The 15,649-nt window shown below is 39.1% G+C and overlaps 1 protein-coding gene across 1 annotated transcript in view; it reads right to left on the bottom strand.

Annotated features, from left to right (window-relative positions):
• The window catches only part of MMP2 (matrix metallopeptidase 2), a 29,512-nt gene extending 14,220 nt beyond the window's left edge, over positions 1-15,292 (bottom strand). Inside the window, exons 1-6 of the mRNA XM_040075410.2 lie at positions 14,947-15,292; positions 11,259-11,485; positions 9,680-9,828; positions 7,407-7,535; positions 6,502-6,675; positions 1,483-1,656 (exon numbers count right to left, since the gene is read on the bottom strand). Coding sequence (XP_039931344.1) covers positions 1,483-1,656; positions 6,502-6,675; positions 7,407-7,535; positions 9,680-9,828; positions 11,259-11,485; positions 14,947-15,090 — 997 coding nt within the window. The 5' untranslated portion in view covers positions 15,091-15,292. The remainder of the gene's footprint in view (positions 1-1,482; positions 1,657-6,501; positions 6,676-7,406; positions 7,536-9,679; positions 9,829-11,258; positions 11,486-14,946) is intronic.
• Positions 15,293-15,649: the final 357 nt, after the last annotated feature.

A 15,649-nucleotide genomic window follows, 5' to 3' on the forward strand; every position in this document is an offset into this window, starting at 1 on the left:
TAAAGAGCTATTGAATATCCACTTGGCTGGTGCATGTCCCACTGAAGAATAAACTTTATATACCCTGACAGCAGGGTACAGTTTAAAATAATGTGATTTTAAACATTTTCTAAAGAAAAGACTATATTAAATTTTCAATCAATATTTTTGTAAAAACTTGAGAATGTTTTCCCCTGTGTTCTCATCTATGTTCTCCTATATGGCAGTAATATATAAGAAATAACATTTGTGTATACAGGTACAAGTATTTCTAGAGGGGAGAGGGTGGAACTGCATTTAAAATAACAGTTTAAAGTAGATATCATGAACAGAATATGAAAATAATATAAAACTCATTTAAATTCATTTACACTGCTATCTGGCAATTACAGTTCCTTTCAAATTATGGTCTGTCTTGTGGGAAGATACATGACAGCAATACAGAAGCAAAGCTGGTTGTACTTCTAATTATTTCTTAGTATTTCCTTCTCATTAATTTTTATTTATTAATAGCCTTTTATGCTGGAAAAAAAAGAAGCTTTAACTAAGCATATTTCTCAGTTCAAATGATAACAACTGTGTTACCTAGGACTTTGAATACATTGATTCTAGATATACTTTTTTTTTGTCTGTTGAATGATCCTTTAGAAATTTCTCTTCCTAAACTTGTAGCAAGTTATAATGAGTTTGGTTCTTTCTTTTCTTTTTCTTTTTTATTTTTAACATCTGTAATATAAAATGGAAGGGTTACACCTGGTTATCAAAAGTAACAGAAAGCCAAATATCAGTACATTAAAGATGTATTGCAAATGGTTAGGCCATTTTCAAGAGACCCCAAAAAATCAAAAAGCAGGATACAGATGCATGTAGGTTTGAATGTAGCTTCCCCTTAGCTCTGTTAAAAGCCAGATTTTAGAACTGTCATGGTTCACTTCGTCTCTATGCTTATGGCTCTAGTGTCATAAAATGAACACCTGCCAAGCTATTCAACACTATAAATTAAATTTTGTTCCTTTATGTAGTAAAACTCAAATTAGAAAGTACAAAAAAGTCTGAAGAAAGCTGAAATTTCTTTTTGTGACTAAACCATTTCACTTAGTTCTTTTGTATTGCTGAAAAAATCTATTAACACAAACTTAATCTACTAAACAGGATTTCTTTTTACAAGTGTACATGGTAAGTACATTAAGCTAAAATGTCATTCATACTTTCTTCTGTCTCATGAGACTTCTTTTCCAAGGCCATTAACGAATTGTAATCTCCTTGTCATTATCCTGCAGTGGTAGCCGTGCATTTGTAGGTTCAATGCCATTCGTGTATTCCTGACAAACCTGTGCTGGTACACACCAACAGATTGCTCCTGTTCCAGTTACACCTTTGGCCACCTCTGCTGAAATTTTGTCTAACTCATCAGCTTTTGTGTGCTCTGGTGAAAGTGTGCCAAAGGAGACTTGTTAAAACAATGCCAATTAGATGGTGTTATGTAAGCAACTGTCCTCGTACCAGTCTCTGGACAGAATCCATATTTCTTATCTCTGTCGTAGTCTTCAGTGGTCCCACACCATCGGTATCCATCTGTCCTGCCTTCTGTTGTGCACTGGTCATAGGACTGGCCTTGGAATTTGAAGGGAAATTTGCACGGCTGCCCATCACCATTGCCACCCATTGTAAAAAGTGCTGTAGGGAGAACGAGGGAGGAAAATGTCAGTACACAAAGCTCAATATCAACAGGGAATCACAGTGTGCCTGTGGGAGTGTGCCCAGGTCTGGACAGACCTTGGACACCTGTCAGTTGTGATGTACTCCGCGCTCAGAACCTCTGTTTTACATCGGCATTGAAACACCTTGGCAAGAGAGGCCAGGGCTGTTACAGTCTCTCAAGTGCGTAAAAGGGAATGGTTGATTGATCTAAACACAAATTCATAGCACAAACTTGATATTCCTTCTTAAAACAGCATTTAGATAGAGGGTTCTGAGCAAATCACTCATGTTCCTTAGCTCTGTGCTAATTCATTTGCCTTCTGTCAGAGATGTTAGCTTGAGTGAGACTTTGGGCAGAGTTTCTCTAATATGCTGGTGTACAATAAAATCGAATTACAACCTGTAGGTTCTTCCTCTATGTTTGTTTCTCATTTCTGAGAATCCCTGCTCTGCCACTCAATAGAGAAGCAGGAGAGGACAAGTATGACTGGTCCAAGAAAGCTGAACACTGGAAGCTTCTCCTGTCCTTTGCTTGATCAGTGTTCCTGAAGGTTTTGTATTGGTCTTCTGGGGGAGGGGATGAAGAGTGTTTATTGTCTATCCATATGCACAAAGAAGGCCCCATTGTTAAATCCTGAGAAACAGAAATTTTTGAGGGATTATTGATGAGGGATTAAAATGATTCAGATTAAAATGACTTGAGTTCTGGGATTGGTTTTAGGATTTTACTAAACTTTCTGGAATATCTAGAGGAAGACAGATACAATCTCACATGTTGGTATTTAAAAAAATGTGAGTTCAAATTGAATTCAAATGAAAATTCAGGTGGCTTGGAGTATCAGACATCTTGTGAATCCGTCTGTCTTCTCCTGGCTGCTCTGCCAGTGGGAATCCTCTGTGGCAGGACAATGTGCTGAGGAAACTGTGAAAGCAGCAACCTCTAGGCCTTGCCCTAAACAGAGATAAAAAAAAAAAATCCTTCATGCATTCATATGCTAATTCCCCTGGAGTTTTAAGAGCAACACTGCAGAATGACTTATCTGTTCAAGTTCCCAATGTAAAGCATACATGATTAGGTGTTTTTAAGGTGTCCAAGGGCATCTTTCTCCCTCTCTCTCATCCAGTTTAAAGCTGCAGCTAAAACCCAAATATGTATGTGGGACAGCTTGGCAGGTTGTTTCTAACTTTGCTGTTGTTTTTGATGACTAAACAGCCATTACAAGATCTGAGGGGGTTTGTCTTTGCTTAGTCTGGTACAGCAGTGGGAAGAGGCGTTGTTTATGTGTGTGCTTCTTTAGAGTAGCACTAAATAACCCCCCCAGACCTCTTCTGCTTAAGAGTGACTGGGGAAGGGTTCTTGACAATGGGCTGTTGTGACACAGATGGTCCATTTTGCCTTTTACACTTAAACTAGTACTTGGCCACAGCATCAGGAACATGAACCAGTAAATTATAGAAGTTCCAGTCCCACAAATGAGAGGACTCAGAGCTTTGCAGGCCTGGCTCACACACAGAAGTTTGCTGAACTTCTGCTCTGCCTACGAAGAGTGATTCTATCCTTCTGCATCCTGGGCATGGATGGGGTCCTGTCTGCAACACACACTGTGCCTCCCCCAAAGAGCAAGCTGCAAATGTTGGGTTTTGTCTCAGACACCGTACTAAGATAGGAAAGGTGCATTAACTAGGACTGTGGCTATTGTGACTGGAGAAGGACTTTATTTTTATAAAAATGTAATGATAACGTTGGAGAGCAAAGTTAAACGGAGTTGTTTAGATGACTCACCATGAGCTGCTTCCAGCTCTAGGTCTGGCAAACTCTGCATTTTAATAGCCTTTTTTATATTGGTTTACATGTGGCTAAGTTGCAAAAACCATATGGAAAGCCAGTCTCTTACTTTGCATGGAGCCTTTCTGAGTCACAGTCAGAATGCAGTTTTTCATTTTGCTTAAGGCTACATCATGTGATGGTAACAACAATGGTTTGTTAAGTTTTCCATCCCCCCTCCTTTCTATAAAATTGCTTTAATGCAAATGAAAGTTGGAGACTGGGACAGTTTCCCCAAAACAAAATCCTAATTTACTTGTAAGGGGATCTTAAAGGGCCTTGTTCTGCATCAGGGTAAGCTCAGCAGTTTAAAAACTGGCAAAGATACACTGAAGTGAGAGCAGATTCAGACTGGACATATGTGAACTTCACTTTTAGCTCTTCCTAGAAAAATCAACCAGTTGTGATGTCAGGAAACCTCAGGCTGGAGGGCTGCTAAAGCCCTGTGGCACAGATCCAAGGTGGAGGGAGCTGCAGCTTCAGGAGGGTTCAGCCTGGGAGAGGGGTTGAGCAGCAGACTGCAGGAACTGGGATGAGTGTGAGCGAGGTACAGGCAGAGAAGAGATTGTTGGATATTGGAGGACCAAAAGCAGGAGCCTAAACTGCCTGTAGTGTCAGTGGAGTTTGGAAATCAGAGATATCAAGATCCCTTGATCCCATATGGCAAAGGAAAAGTTCAGCACACCTGTGTAAGATTTGTGTAGTAGGTACATAACTTTCTGCTTTACCTTCTGCTTTGACAACCTATAGTTCAATCAGTTTATAAAATTGGGGCACAGAATTGGGATTAACTTTAGAAAATAACATTAAAGATGTTTCCATATATGCACTGTGGCTCTATAATGAGCAGAATTGAAACTAACTTCAGTGAGTTAAACATGAGAGAAACAAAGGCCAACAACCAGGAATGCTGCCCCCAACACAGACTCTCTGATGTAAATCCTCCCCTATCTGAATTTATTAGCTGGGATTTAGCAAATGGTGCCTTGGAATAATGAGTGAACAATGCCACTCTGCATTTAATAGGAAACATCTGTGCATAACTGTTCATGGATCTTGCAAAACAATTACATCAGAAACAAAAGGCTGAAACTCTTCTGTTCCATTTCAGAAACCTTGACACTGGCATTTCCAGGAACTTCACTTTCAGAACCATCTCTCCCTTACAGTGCTTCACTGCTTACATTTTCAGCTTTGCATGATTTTAGGAAGTTACAAAGGTGCATCAGTCAGGGTATGTGGATCTCCATTTCTCCAGCTGCCTATAATCTGTGCTTCTTTCTGACTGTATCTGAGTCCTTGCAGTATTTTAAAGAAATGAGCAAAATTTTTCTCTTTTCTGGCTGAAAGAATCAACCTGAAGAACAGGAGATTTGTGGAAAGGTGGGAAATTAAGGAGATGGCAAAGTTTCACAAAAAAGAAATCTTGTGCAGTAATGTGCATGTGCACACATAGCCTGCTGAAGTAAATATTCTGAAAGTCATACCACTAACAATAACTTTTAAAAAAATTAATTGTAGTCTGTGTAAAGTTCATGCTCCTGCTTGTTCATCTTCTATAGCTGTATAAAGAGCTGTCACCAGGGTAGATCCCAGCTCTAAATGTGATCTATAACAGGCAACTGGGGGTTTGGAAATTAAAGAATAACTTTTTACCACATTAGGGCTAGAAGACTGATGTGTACTACAACACATTGTCTTTGGAAACTACCACCATCCTGGTGCAGGCAATATGTAATCTTGTATTTGAAACTGGATGGTCCTGCTTGAAAAAGCCCAAAAATTTGTCAAGCAAGAATCCATTTAATATTTGGCTGCAACAGGACTCCAGAGAATCCTGTTTTCAACTTTTTCTTTGTACACATATCTGCAAAGTTTTGAAAAATGTGTTTCTTTTCAGACATACATATTCATACATGTACATATGTGACAGTACTTGTGTGCTGGGACATATTGGGCTCTACTTGTGCACTCTTGGGCTGGCAAACCCCTCAACATGTTTTTTTAGCTTGAGGCTTAAGCATCACTAATTTTCTTTTAGCAATCTGCAATATCTTTTTTCATACTGACTGCACGTAGCCATAATATTATAAATAAATTAGTACTATTGTTTCAAGCAGGATTAGCATGAATCAGAAAAAAGCACCATTGCTTTCTGATTTGTTCTCTTTCAAAACGCTCTTATTATTTTTTTTTTTTTTTTTTTTTTCACTCAGGAGTAGTAGGCAGGAGTTTTAGTGACCCAGGGCTTGATATGAAAGGTAAAAATAGTGATGAAACACTCCCCAAAGCTAATAGTCGGTTCTGTACAAAGGGAAAAAAATGAACATGGGAAACTGCAGTACTGGGAATGGCTGTTAATATATGTGCCAGGAATTAGCAAACAGGAGGCGGAATGAGTGGCTGAAAGCACCTTACCTTCTCTACTCTTCTCACTGCTGATAAATTACCTCAGTAGGCTACAGCCAATTATTCTTAATTGCTTCTCTAAAGGTTTCCTGCCATGTGATGTACAGGAGATGAAATTAACAGTCATACCAATAAATTGTCTGAAATGTTGTATCCTCAAGTGGTAAAGACTCATCAAGATTTTCAAGCACAGAAATATGTGTTCCTGTTGTTCTAACAGGAAACATATTGTCATAAATAAATTTGAAAGATAATAATGATAATCTTGTATATAATTTAAAATAGTTATGGCAACATGAAGACATATACTTTGTCTAATCTGCAAATGAATGTTTCCAAATATGAAATAAAATTCTTGTGAAAGAGAGTTCTATCCATATTCCAAGAAGGTAGAAATTAAGTGCAGACTTAGTTTTCATGGACTTCTAATAATTTTGTACAGGTACTGATATGTTGTTATGATTTCTGAAAGACATTCGTTCCTTTATCTGAAAAGGAAGGAAGTAGGAAAAGCACAAGAAGTGGATGAGCAAAGAAGGGAACAGTCTGCCAGGAAAAAAAAACAGTAGAAACATTGGTCTACTTACACTCATGGGGACAAAATCCATATTTCCCATCTGCATCGAAGTCTTTGGTTGTGGAACACCAGAGGAACCCGTCATTGCGTCCTGCATCTGTGCAGCTGTTGTATTCCTTGCCATTGAACCAGAAGGGAAATTTGCAATATTCACCATCTGCATTTCCATACTTCACTCTGACCACTATAAGGAGAAGAAATACAGTCGTAAAATTAGCCACCAGCTGATACAAAAAATACAACTTCTGGACATCTTCTTTTCCTGGAAGATACTGATATAGAAATGCAGCCTAAATTTCCACTTTGAAATTCAATATGCTGCTGGTCTCTCTATTGGCAAGATGATCATAGCTGAAATACAAACTGGTAATTTAAAAATAATTACATGGATATTACTCATGGTGAAGTGTTAGAATGAGCCCACAAAAATATATATGTTGTTACTATGGCAAGGCAGAGTTAAAAACGTGCTGTTAATACATTTAGTAATTTAGTAATTCTTAAGTAATATGGTCTAAAATGTTCAGTATAGTTTCAAAGGTTCCAGGCAGCAGCTGAACATGAGCTGAACATGCCTCGTGCCTCATAAACCACTTTGGTATTTCCAACGGGCCTTGCATGACATTTGCTGTAGCGTGGGGGGACAGGGTGGAAACACAGACACACCCAGATCCTGGGGTTTATTTCATTTGTCACATGTGGTCTTTTGAATACAGTTTTGGGCCTGGAATAAATACTAATGCATAGATAAGTCACTTACCCATAGCATTTTTTCATGGCATACATTTTAAATGGTATAAATGAATTTTTACCTCCTAATATTGACTGACAAAGAAAGCATTTTAATGCAGCTTTAAAATAGAGCAGCCAGCAGGCCATATGTTTTGAAACATGAAACATGAAAAAATCTGGTACCTTGTCCCTCCCCAAGAGTCCACAGTTCATCATCATCAAAATGGGAGTCTCCTCCAATTCCTGGCCCTGGTGCAAAGGCATGAGCCAGGAGACCATCTTTGCCATCAAATGGATAGCCATCACCATGTTCTGCAGGAGCAAACAGACAAAAAAGAGCAGTTTCTAATGAACTCAGGTAGAGTCTCAACATGAATGATGATTATCATGTGTACTTTCCCATCCAAGACAGCAGCAGAATACTTTAGTGAGTGAATTTACTGGTTTGGGTTGTGCTAGCAAGACTGATCCAGAAGAGAAGCAGCCAGTTCTTACAAAGAACATGAAGTGTCAATCCTGCAGTTGTCACAGCATGGTATTTTCTCTCTCTATGGTAGAAAGAAACCAGAAGTTGGGAAGGACAGTGAAGTATCGTACATGGGATGTATGACAGCATACACAGTGCTTTTTCTCAGTAGGGAGCTGATAGGGAGTTGTAACTTAAATATTGTAGATGAGGGGTATTTTCAGCTAGTTCATATCACTCTCCAGCACGGAGATTGGAAAGTAAGGGCAGATTTCACTTTGCAGGCTGCTCTTTTCTGCATCATCTCAGATTGCTCTCTCTTTCCTTTGTGCAGGACATTCACTGCCTCGGCAGGAAGGCACAGCTGGGTGTCTCAGCAGTGAGCTCTGGAAAGCCAGCTTGCTGCTGCTGCTCTGAGCCCTGAAGAAGCCTATTCCTCCTTCACTTTGAGCACTCCAAGACCCAGGCAGCTCACAGGGCAGCAGCAGGTTAAGCAGCTCTCCTGTTATTACACTGTAGGCTTTTCTTGGAAGTACACCACTTGTGGGTAAGGCAGGCTGGCACGGGCATAGCCCTGGTATTCATAGCTCTCCCACCACGCTGACCTGCACATCAAAGCTGGCTGCCAGTATCTCCAGTTGCATCATTTCTGGTTTTTTGGTCTTATGTCTTGGCATGGAACAGAAGCCCTAAATACACAGGCCTAATTCTCTCCTCTGTTACACTGATTTCAGGCTGCTGTCACTCCTAATACTAGTTCAGTTAATTCCCTTCAGGAGACTAGAGCATCAGTTGTGAAGGACAAGATTTGGACATATATTAGGGACTGTAATCCCATTTATTCCAAGGCAGACCCTTTACTGAAGAGAAAAGATAAAAATGAAGAAACCTCATGGATGTTTCAGCCGCTGTGAATCTGACAAGCAGTAAAGTGATAGGAATGACTGAATGTGGAAGGAGCTCTTTACCCACAGTTGCTTAGCTGGCTATAGCCAGCAAGTACTAAAACCAGCAGAAACACTTCTGCTTTTGTAAGACTTTTTTTTTTTTTTTTTTTTTTTTTTTTTTTTTTTTTTTTTTTGGAAACCAAGCCAGTCTGGATGAGGATCTGAAGTCCTGAGTGTACAGAATCTCTGCAGCTTTTGAGGTCAACTCATCAGAAGCTGAAGCAAGGTAAACCAGCTTGAAATGAAGGCTCTTACAAAGAGTTCAGTTATTCTTTGAACTGTACACTTCCAAAATCTACCTCCCAAGTAATTGGCCCCACAAGTGTCTTCATTAGTATAAAAAATTCTGCAACTGTCTAGAAGAAGTTAAATGCCCCATGTTTACATCGGATAGCCATAAACATTCTTTCAGAGGAAACCCAAATTAATTGAGAAGATGTGCACAATGAAAATGAAGCAAGTCACCCATTATCAGCTGTACTCAAACCATAGTTCAGCTTATGATCCGTATTTTTAAATTCTTCAAGACCAAAAAATGCATTGGAAGCTTGCATTCTGCCATGCTAAAAGAATGGAAACCAGCTATGGAGTCAAAGTTGGAAGTCACAAATCCATTTTTAAGCTCTAATATGTTAGAGCCCTCACCACTATCACTGGAAAACAGCATACAGAGCTATAAATAAATGGTATGATGGCATTCCATTCTCTTCTGTGGCAGAAAGCCAGCTCACACCATCGAAGATCTGTACCAATATGTCTCAGTTCTATTTCTGATTTGTAAATTTAAAAGTAAAATGTTGGCCCTAGCAATTCTCTTTTGGAAAGATAAATATAGTGTAAGGATATTGTATAAATACTTCTCTCTCTCTCTCTCTTTCTTATAAGAAAAATTCTTAGTGAAATTAGATCTTAGCTTGTATGAGCCAAGTGTGAACTAGGACAAGGTTTGCCAGAAAGTCAAACCTTGGGTGGATCATTCAAAACTGAGGATTAATGAAAGGAACAAAACCAAAAACATAAGTAAAAATAGAAAAAAAATATACCCCATCGGCCAAAATTAATCATAATGTCTGCTTCTCCATCATTTATTCGGTTAAATCTCAGTGGTGTGACATCACTCCAGACTTGAAAGGCTCGAGCAAAGGCGTCATCTACTGTCTCAGGATCCAAATCCGGGGTATAGCCTATAATCCTTCGGGATAAAAGCAACAGTTAAGTAACACACAAACATCCTCCCTGTATCAGTTGTTTACTGCTCAACACTCTGAGTAGGCTCAGCAGTGATCTCAGATAAGAGGTAACACTGCTGCACCTGAGATCTAAACTTCTCCCTTTGACTCAGAGAAGTGTTTAGATGTGGCACTTACCGTTTATTTTCTTTTGGAATTGACTCAGCAGCAAGAAGAAAATTATAAATCCAGAGGCTGTAAAGCCTGGATGGCAGTGGGCCTTGCACAAAACATTCTGGGTTTTGCATCAGCACTGAGACCGGAAAAGGAGCTCGGTAACATTCTGAAAGTTTCAAGTGTGGATTGTTTTGTTCTTTAATAAGAACAGAAAAGCAGCCCTTCTCCCTCACCTGTGCTGCTATCTGTAGATTGTTTAATCCCTCAGGAATCCTTTACCTGTGTGTGGGATACATTGGCAATAAGATACATGGGGAAATAGGAAAAAGCATGTAAGATAAAGCTGTAGGCTTGACTTGAGAAAGGGACAAACTCTTAAATGTGTTGCTTTCTTCTTCTTTGTATATTTTAATTGGACTTCTTAGTGCCTTATATTATAGCCTGCTATAATCCATTTAAAGAAAAGTTTCCAATTCTTTTCTTCTAGGACTGTGCATAGTGAGGGAAACTACTTTGTGCCTAAGGAGGAGGAGGAAGATTCAAAAGAAGCACATCAGCAAGTAGGGGTTTTGAGAGCTGCCACAGTTTTTTTCAGTCTTTATTAGATTAGTTGCAGCCCAAGGGATCCTTTGAGTCCAAACTTGTGAGGGAACAGCAGACTAAGTCAAGCAGTTAAGAGAAATCTGCTGTTTTTCCTCATTGCTGGTAAGTATTTGTTCATGGACCACCTAAGGTAATGAGTTTTTTACCACAATGGGAGCTGTATTGGTCCTTAACTATTCAGAAGAAGACAAAATTAGAACATGCCAAACTTATTGCAACAGGCTTATTGTAACTCATGTTTGTATGTATCTGAAATACAACCGTTTGATTTTAAAATTTATTTAATCATCTCCTTTTTAGGACTGCAGAATGAAGAGGAGTTTGGCCTCTGCCATCAATAAGTACTTTGGTCCTCCTGGAGCAGATGGGCAGGTGAGATATTCCTGGTCCTGCTCCCTTAGGGTGTTTGCTGCAGAGCGAAGAGTAAACCCAAAATCTCTTTCGTTTCAACCAGAACCAGAAAGTTGATGTTGAGATGATTCTTCCTGATATATTACAATTTGAAATGACAGAGGTATTTGTTGCAGCATTTGGTAGTTATCCGAACACCAGGAGGTTCGAATTCAAGGAATCTTGTCTAGCCCTCTAAATAGCTACTGCATTTCTAAGTCCCTTTAGTTCTTGGAAGTGCTATGGGTATATGTTAACAGAACCCACCATTACCAGTCTGTACCTGTATGTTATATGATTCTTTTCCCATTTCGGCTTTCTTGCAAAGAAGTTGTAATTGGCTACGTCAGGGTTACCACAGCGGGGTTTCTTCATTGTCTCAATCGTATTTTGATCCAGATCTCCTGTTTCAGGCAGCCCAAAAAATTTCTGCATTTTCTTCAGAGTATCCTTCAGGACGAATAAATTGCAACTGTCTTTTGGGCAGCCATAGTATTTATTCAGGTATTGCTTTGGAAAAAAAACCAGAGAACAGAGACTTTAAAATTCATAAAATAAATAGTTAACCATTATAAATATATAAATAACTACTATAACTCCATGTAAGCTTTCCACCTGTAATTTTCAAGTTTTCTTTTCAAAATTACAATTGCAAGTAAGTGAGGGACCAGCAGAATCTCCTTAACTGACACAAAGCATCCTTGATCACGTGATGTTGCTAATTAAACAATCATTTCTGTTATTAGCTATGACCTTTACTTAAAGAATTGCTTTTAGTTATTAGAGCATTGACCTTTAATGCAGAACTACTTAGTAAAAATGGGTTTGTCTTTTTCTGTTTATGATGTATAAATATGCTTAAAGTTTTAGATTTTGTGCAATGATTTTTTGGAAGAATGTGCATTATTGAGAAACTTCTCAAGAAACCAAAGCAACCCCACAAATGAGACCACATTGATGCAAAGAAAAACTCCATACTTTATCCAAACCAGACCGAGTTGTTTGAATGTTGGATGTGTTTGCTTTTGAGTCAAACATTGCAAAGACCTGAGGAAGAACGTATTTGGTAACATCTCAGATGCTTGGACACTGCAGCCAATCAATGTTTGCATATTTAAAACTCCATTGAATGCTCCAGCACATTATGGCCACATTGATGCTACCATGCAGCCATGGTAGCAGTTCACAAAGTTCTTTCTCATTAGAAGGAGTGGTCATAAGGGACCCAAAAGATGGCACAAAACACATTATTTTTATCTCCTAAAATAATACCCACAAAAGTCTCCTCCCCTTCTCTTAAGGATGAGTTTACAGGTTTTATGCCCCTCTGTGAAAGAAAAGCTACAGCCATGTCAAACGGTAAGTATTCCCAAACTGCACCCAAATGTGTGCTTGGCACTGCACAGAGCTGAGAGATGCCCCTGCCAACGGTGCTGTGAGACTGGAAGATTCCAAGTTACTGATATCTCCAGTAAAAACAGTCTGCAGCTGAGGAAGAGCCACCCTTCAGGTATTGTATCCCAGATACAAGTCCAAGGGAGGAAAACACCTGCGTAAGAACACCTGCGTAAGATAAAGGTATATTTGCCAAAAATAGATGAGGAATATCAAGGAGAACTCTTTCAAACTGAGGATTACAAGAAGCCTGACAAAATGACTGCACATTTAAGTCCTTGTGCCAGCAAGTATTCCCGAGAGAAACCTTGTTTCATGTATCTGATTAATTGCTAAAATTCACCCAGGAGACTGGGCATAAACCCACAACACCAGCAACATAAAGCAGAGGATGTTTGATAACTGCAGTTGGTCAAGTCTAGCTTTCACCACCTTCGTCACAAAGTCCAGGCTAACCTCATCTGCCCAGCATAGGAAATGGTTCAGAGATTACTCAGAAGAAGATTTAATCGAGATGTTACACCATTTCCTTCAGGGGGTCCTCCATCCATCATGATTAAGCACGGACTATGGCTAGTTTTTGTGATTCTTGTAACTTCTGATGTGGTATTTCTCCAGTGGGGACTGTGGCACTAGCAAAATAAAGGACACAGAGGTTTCATCTTTGCTTCCACTGAGCTGCTCTTCACACATAGTTAATGGGGCCTGGAAATTATGTGGAATGCATTAAGAACATAATCAAACAAGCCAGTTTGGTTCTTATCCTAATTTTCATTTCATGTAGTTTGTTGGATTTTCCAATGTTTCTGCTTGCATCCCCCATGGTGTAATAGAGACTATACATCAGGACTGACTACTGAAAAACCAGGCTGCTGCTCTTGCCATTTTAGGTTTGGGAGCAAGCTATACAATCAAAAATATAAACTGAGGCGTGGTAAAGAATTTTACTTGCTAGGATTCTAAATAAAAAGCTAAACCCTTTCAGTTTTTTTCCTAAAATGGAGATTTTACTGAAGATGAGAAATGACCATGATCAGCTATTCTATGAGGAGAGAATCTTTAAAAAAATGTAATGTCTATGCAAACCACATCTTGGCCTAGGCTGTGAAATGCAGTTTCCCCAGAGTCAGCAGGGAGCTGTGGTGATCTGGAATTTTGATCCAGCCTGTTAATGAAACAGGGTCCAGCTGCAACATAGCAATTTGTGTTCTGATGCTGAGTGTTGGGGCTGTTCCGATGGAGGGTGTGAGGAAAGGCAACCAGTTAGCATTGCCCAAGAATACCCCAAGAAAGACAAAGAAGAACTGCAGTGTTAAAGCAGCTTGTAATTTTCCTCTGAGCACACATAATAAATAGGTTGTTTGAAAGAAACAGAGATGAGGGGAGATGTGGATTCCAGTTATTGAATAAAAGCCTGGGTGTGTTTAAGAAAATAGATTCTCTTAGAGTGGTTAAATTGCTCTTAGACACGTGAGACCCCAGTTTCCTCTCCCAAATGCACTGCCCCCACCCCCAGCTCTTGGGTACTCTGCTGCTGAGGCAAAACCCTGGGTGAGTTTGTTTTGTTAACCACTGAGGAATGCCCTATTTGGGTCAGTTTGTCTGTTTTTCCTAAACTTTCCGACAGAGCTCCCAACTGGAAATTCTCTCTCTACCCTCCCCCAGACCTTCTTTAACCTGGCAAGCTTTCCCAAGATGCACACAAACTCCTAAGGAAAAGTGACCAACTTTCAAATCTTTATATCCTAAAATAAGAATAATTTATCTCAATCCTCCTTAAAATAGATTTACTGCTGAGGAAGAGAAATATTTTAGTCTATAATTTAGCCTATAATTTACATGCTAAAATAAGGATAATCCATCTCAATCTCCCTTTAAATGGACTTCCCTATAATGTCACTTTATGAATGTTCACATGGCTAAAAAAAGGTTAGAATGAAATGCTGTAGCATTATTGCTATAATTTGCTAATATCACAGAAATCCAAACTCCTTTTTTGTTCCAGATGGGTTTTGGGAAAAGAAATTCTTGAAACCTCTGTGAGGTTGTTTTCCAAAGTCAAAACTAGTCACAATGGCTTCTGAAATTCGAGCCAGCTTTCAGTTGTAGTGTCTCTTAAAGTTGTGTTTATGTAACACACGGTAAACAATCTGGAAAACACATTCTGAAAGTTGTGATACATGCATTAAGGGAGTCTCGACTGCCCCCATTTCTACTTGATTTAAGTAAAAATATTAGATGTCTCTTATTTGCCCTTCTCCCCTCTTACCACTGCAATTTTTTGATTATAGTCATGATGGTTTAATGAAAATATTTTGTATCTTGAGACTTCAGGGAAAAAAAATCCCCCAAAAGCTGACTTTCTTTGCTGGCTTAAAAATTTTTAAGAGAGGAAACATTGCTTGGCTCCAGTTTTAACTTTTGAAAGCTGATACCTTTGCTAGCTAGCTAGCACTTCCAGAGACTCCAGGGAAAGAAAGCTACAGTCATTCCTTAGCCTCAGCTGAAACAAGAAAGAAACATCTGCTTATGAAACAACAATATAAATCTGAAGCAAAGATGAAACCAACACTTACCACTGCTAGTTCTTTGTCTGTTTTGGGAGTGCTGTCTCCAGGAAACTTAATGATTGGTGACGGTGCTGCTAAAGTTTTGTTAAAAAGATATACTTGGATGAATAGTACTTTGAAAACGAAGCCACAGCCAATGTGAGTCTTCATTCTGCCTAAATTTGTGCCCTCCTCTTTGGAAAAAGCTTTTCCCCACTCCGTTACTTTAGCTGCAAAGTGCACCAGTTGCTTATCTGCACATCTTAACTCTCGGCACCGTTTTCCCTTTTGCTTGCTCTAGCAATTCCTTTGTATGTTTAAAACATCCAGATGCGCAGTCTCAAGCTTCCACAAGAGGAAGTCTGAAAACTAGTGGAAACATGAGGAAAGGGCAGTTACCAGATGTGATTGCTGTGATTTTAAGGTAGCAACAGGCAGATAGTTGCTATTGCTGAAAGAGGCCACATTTTCTTCTCATTTATATATGCAAGCATTTATTTATGCCAGAGAAGAGGAAAAAAACCCCAAAACCTGACAAAACCCTGACTTAATCTTGAAGACAAAGTGTCTCACATATATTTTAAATTAAAAAAAAAAAAAAGGAGAAAGAAATTACTAAACATTATTTTCCTGGCTAAACATTTTTGCTATTTTTCAGCCTCCTTTTATGTCACAGATATAATGATATGCTTTATCACGTGTGATTATGCTCCCACATGGTGCCTTGCAG

The sequence above is a fragment of the Hirundo rustica genome, chromosome 11 (genome assembly GCF_015227805.2).
Source record: "Hirundo rustica isolate bHirRus1 chromosome 11, bHirRus1.pri.v3, whole genome shotgun sequence".
Taxonomy (NCBI): domain Eukaryota; kingdom Metazoa; phylum Chordata; class Aves; order Passeriformes; family Hirundinidae; genus Hirundo; species Hirundo rustica.